Genomic DNA, 4,126 nt, shown 5'->3' with positions numbered 1-4,126 from the left:
ACAGCTGATTAATTTTTTTGAGAGTTTTTTTGCTATAGGTCACGTGCACTCGCCAGAAAGACAGAGACAGAAAGCAAGAAATCACCCCCCAGAGGGGATGGCCATGTCGCAATCCTTTCTCCTCCACTCTCCTCTTGGGATCTTGGGCATGCATGCACATGCACTAGTGTGAGTTTAAGCCACCGGGTCTGGGACTTGAACCACAGTTGACCATATGGGAGTCCAGCGACATAGCCATTACGCTAACTGCTGATCCCAGTTGATTAATTTTTCATGCAATTAATTTTACTAATGTTTTCACCAAAAATTGGAAGTGTGATGTCAAACATGCATTTTATTTTAATATTATTAGTCACCTATTTATAATCTGATACACATTTTTTGCAGTATAGCCAAATGATTATTTTTTAAAAGTTTTCTTTTTTTGACATAGGGTGCATGTATTCACCAGATAGAGAGAGAAGATAGGGGCAGAGAGAGGGAAAGTGAGAAATCACTCCCCAGGGAAGATGGCCATTCTGTAATTCCTTCTCCACTCTCCTTTCAGGATTTTGGTCATACCTGCCACATGCACCTGGTATGATTTTTTAAGCCACCAAGTCCTGGACTTGAACCATAGTTGGCCATGTGGGAATCAAGTGCCCCAATCACCACACCACCTGTTGGTCTCCACCAAAATGATGATTTTTTTTCTTGAAAGAAATATTTTATTTAACTTTATTTATTTATTTTATTTTATTTGACCAGAGAGGGACAGAATAAGAGAGAGAGATGAAAAGTGAGAGAGCTAACTGCCAGGTCTGGGACTTGAACCTCAGTCGGCCACATGGGAGTCCAGCACCCTTAACCACCATGCCACCTGCTGGCCCTGATTCTTTTTTTTAATAGAGGTTTTTGTCTTATAGTGTGTGCACTTGCCAGAGAGAGAGCAAGACGGAGACAGTGAGAGGGAAAGTGAGAAATCCGCCCCCCCTCCGGGGGGATGGCCATGTTGCAATACCTTCTCCTCTATTCTCTTCCTGGGACCTTGGGCATGCATGTGCACAGTGTGAGTTTCAAGCCACTGGGTCTGGGACTCGAATCATAGCTGCCCATGTGGGAGTCCAGCAATATAACCACTACACCTTCTGCTGGCTTCCAAAGTGATGATTTTAGTTCTCTCGACTATCAGCTCAATCTGTGTGAGAAAAACCGTCAAGTGTTCTTGTCCTTGGTTCTCTTTCTACAAAAATGGGGGCCAGTATTAAAGTATCTCTTAAGGTCCCTTCAAATTAAAAATGTGAGTTTAATACTCTTTTTTTTTCTTTTAATTTAGATGGATGGATGGAGGGTTTTTGGACCTCAATGGGGAAAGCATGGAAGCTGATGTAGATGAGTTTTCTCGAGAAGTTTTTAAGACACTGAAGTTTTTCCAAATGAAGCAAAAGAAAGAATTACAAGAAAGAAGAAAGGCAGCAAGAAAAAGATCTCTGATAGAAGAGAAACCTGAAGAAGAACCAAAAGACAATCCTACGATTGCTATGTGCTCTACAGTAATGGAGCAGATAAGAGCTTTTAAGGTATGAACATATTTAATGACATTTAATATTAAAATACCTTCTCAACCTTCTTTGCCTATTACATAAAATACAAAATTCATCCTCTGGTATTACATTCAACACTGCAGTCATACGTAAAATGGGTTTGGTCAGGAGGTAGCCGATCTCATCTTCAGTGGTCATCTGACTCAAGATGCACCAATCCTAATACACCATCTCTCTGGCCATAGTGATTGGTTCAGAGGTGAGCACACAACCCAAACTGGTCCAATCAGAGTTCTTGAAATTTTTGAACTGAATCTGGGAAAGAAAGCCTCTTTTTCTCTGCTAGTAGGCTATAAGAATATAAATTGTGAGCTCCCTGTAGCCATGGAGTAGCTGATTCGAGGAAATGGTATTGACACTTAAAGAAAAGAGAAAAGAACAGGATACCTGCCTTTACTCATTTTCCTGGGTGCCAGTGTCCAGAGGCTTGAGGCATTACTCTCTGCTTTGTTTCGCTTTGAACTTGTAAACTAATATTGTCTTCTTCCTGCCCCAGCAGTCCCCTACTTTGGCCAATGGCTTAGTCTCTGTCACATTTAATCAAAGGAGTACAACCTGATGAAGGTAATGAGAAGAAATAACCAGAAAAAAAATAAATAAAAAGATTTAAAAGTTCTCTTGGGGCCTGCCTGTGGCATGGTAGTTAAGGTGGCTGGATCCTACATGTCTGACAGAAAGGTTCTGGTCCCTGACCCTGTGGCAGCTGCCGGGTGCATGTTTGTGTGTGCCCAAAATTCCAACAGGAGGGAGAAATGGAGGAAAGGGGATTGTGATGTGACTGTTCCCCAGAGGGGTTCTTTCTCACTTACCCTCTCAGTCTTTCTTTGGGAAGTACACCTCTGACAGAATTTTTTTTTTAAAGTTCTCTCTCTTTGTGCTTCAGCTTCTTGCTTAAGCTCTGACTTACTCTCACCTTCTATGCTAGGCATGGATATTATGAAACAAGTGAGGGATCAGCTTTAGGAGGACTTGGTAAATGTAAAGAGAAGGAACTTTTTCCTCTCATCTTCTGAGTGACTCTTTTTTGCATGTTTGACCTCTTGGTGTCTCATTCTTATATCTTTAGCCCCTCATTGTGAAACACCACTGTGAGGGATGGTGTGTATAAAAGCTGGTTGGTTGGTGAACAGCAAGTGTATTTGGGACAGATTTTTGAGAGTGTACGTATATAGTCAAGAATTTGAAGATATGTGCTATCTGGGCTCTCAGGCTTCATACATAAGATCTTTGTGGATGGAAGTCACTATGGTTTGGACAGTGGTTTCTGCCCCAAAGGTTCATGTATCAGAATTTGGTCTGTATTTGGCACTGAGAGTGGTGAGAGCTTAAAGAACAGGTATAGTAAACTGGAAGCACTAGCAGACAGGGTTTGGATCATGGAGGTATTGCCCTCATGAAAGATTAATGCTATCTCCCAAGATAAAGCAAGTTCTCGCTTTTGTAGAAAGGGGTTAGTTCCATGAGAGTGAGTTCTTACAAGATAGCCACCTATGGGTTGTACTCTCTCTGCATGCTCTTGTTGACCTTCCTGCTTCTGTTGGCCAGTGGTGATGTAGTATCAAAGGCTGGCCAGATGACGGCCCCAGGCCCTCGGACTTCCCAGTCACCAGCATCACAAGCCAAATAAACCTCTATTTTGTATAAATCAGTCTCAGGTACTTCTGTTTAGCGACACATGATGGACTAAGACAGAAGTTGAATGATTTGTTATTGTTTCATTTTCACTATTAGGAGTATATTCCTACCGTCTCCATTCTGTGCAACCCAGGAATGAGAGCTCGTCACTGGAAACAGATGTCAGACATTGTAGGCTATGACTTGACTCCAGACTCTGGAACTACACTGAGAAAAGTTTTAAAATTAAACCTTACACCATATTTGGATCAATTCGAAGTGATCAGTGCAGGTGCAAGCAAGGTAAGTGTAAAATGAACTGAAATCTTTAATGAGTCTGTTAATCAAATAATCATGGTTTCCATTGGTTAGGTATGTATAGCACTAGATAGCAGTGAGAGTAGATGAGGGAAAGTTATAGAAGACTACTCTTTTTTCCCCCCACAAGGCATGCACTTATTTATCTTTTTAAATTTGTCACATTCTGATATAGTCGGATAATATGCTGGTGTTGATACATAATTTTTCCTTTAAGAATATTGGATAGATGTATGTGTGGTATGTGATGCTGTGCTTGTTCTAGCTCTAAGCATGGCTCTAGAGAAAAGGCTCCTGTAATACTGATAGCACATCTTCAGCTTACATGCTGCCTCCAAAAGGTCACTTCAGAGAAAGTACCTCAGATATTTTATTCTGTTGTCTATCTTAATACTGACAGCAGTAATTTTCAGAGCAAGTGAATTTTTTTTTTAGAGGTTTTTGCTATAGGGCACATGCGCTCGCCAGACAGATAGAGAGAGACAGAGAGACAGAAAGTGAGAAATCACCCCCCAGGGGGGATGGCCGAAATCCCTTCTCCTCCATTCTTCTCTCGGGATCTTGGGCACGCACGCACATGCACCCGGTGTGAGGTTTTTGTTTGTTTTTTT

The 4,126-nt window shown here is 41.5% G+C and overlaps 1 protein-coding gene across 1 annotated transcript in view; it reads left to right on the top strand.

Annotated features, from left to right (window-relative positions):
- The window catches only part of DNAH12 (dynein axonemal heavy chain 12), a 209,317-nt gene that overhangs the window by 39,890 nt on the left and 165,301 nt on the right, over positions 1-4,126 (top strand). The window contains exons 17-18 of the mRNA XM_014582892.1: positions 1,316-1,559; positions 3,315-3,500. Of these exons, the coding sequence (XP_014438378.1) occupies positions 1,316-1,559; positions 3,315-3,500 (430 nt within the window). The remainder of the gene's footprint in view (positions 1-1,315; positions 1,560-3,314; positions 3,501-4,126) is intronic.

Source organism: Tupaia chinensis, unplaced genomic scaffold (genome assembly GCF_000334495.1).
Source record: "Tupaia chinensis unplaced genomic scaffold, TupChi_1.0 Scaffold143906_1, whole genome shotgun sequence".
NCBI classification, from domain to species: Eukaryota; Metazoa; Chordata; class Mammalia; order Scandentia; family Tupaiidae; genus Tupaia; species Tupaia belangeri.
The sequence above is the reverse complement of the archived record's forward strand: the minus strand, read 5'-3'. Positions and strand labels throughout refer to the sequence as shown.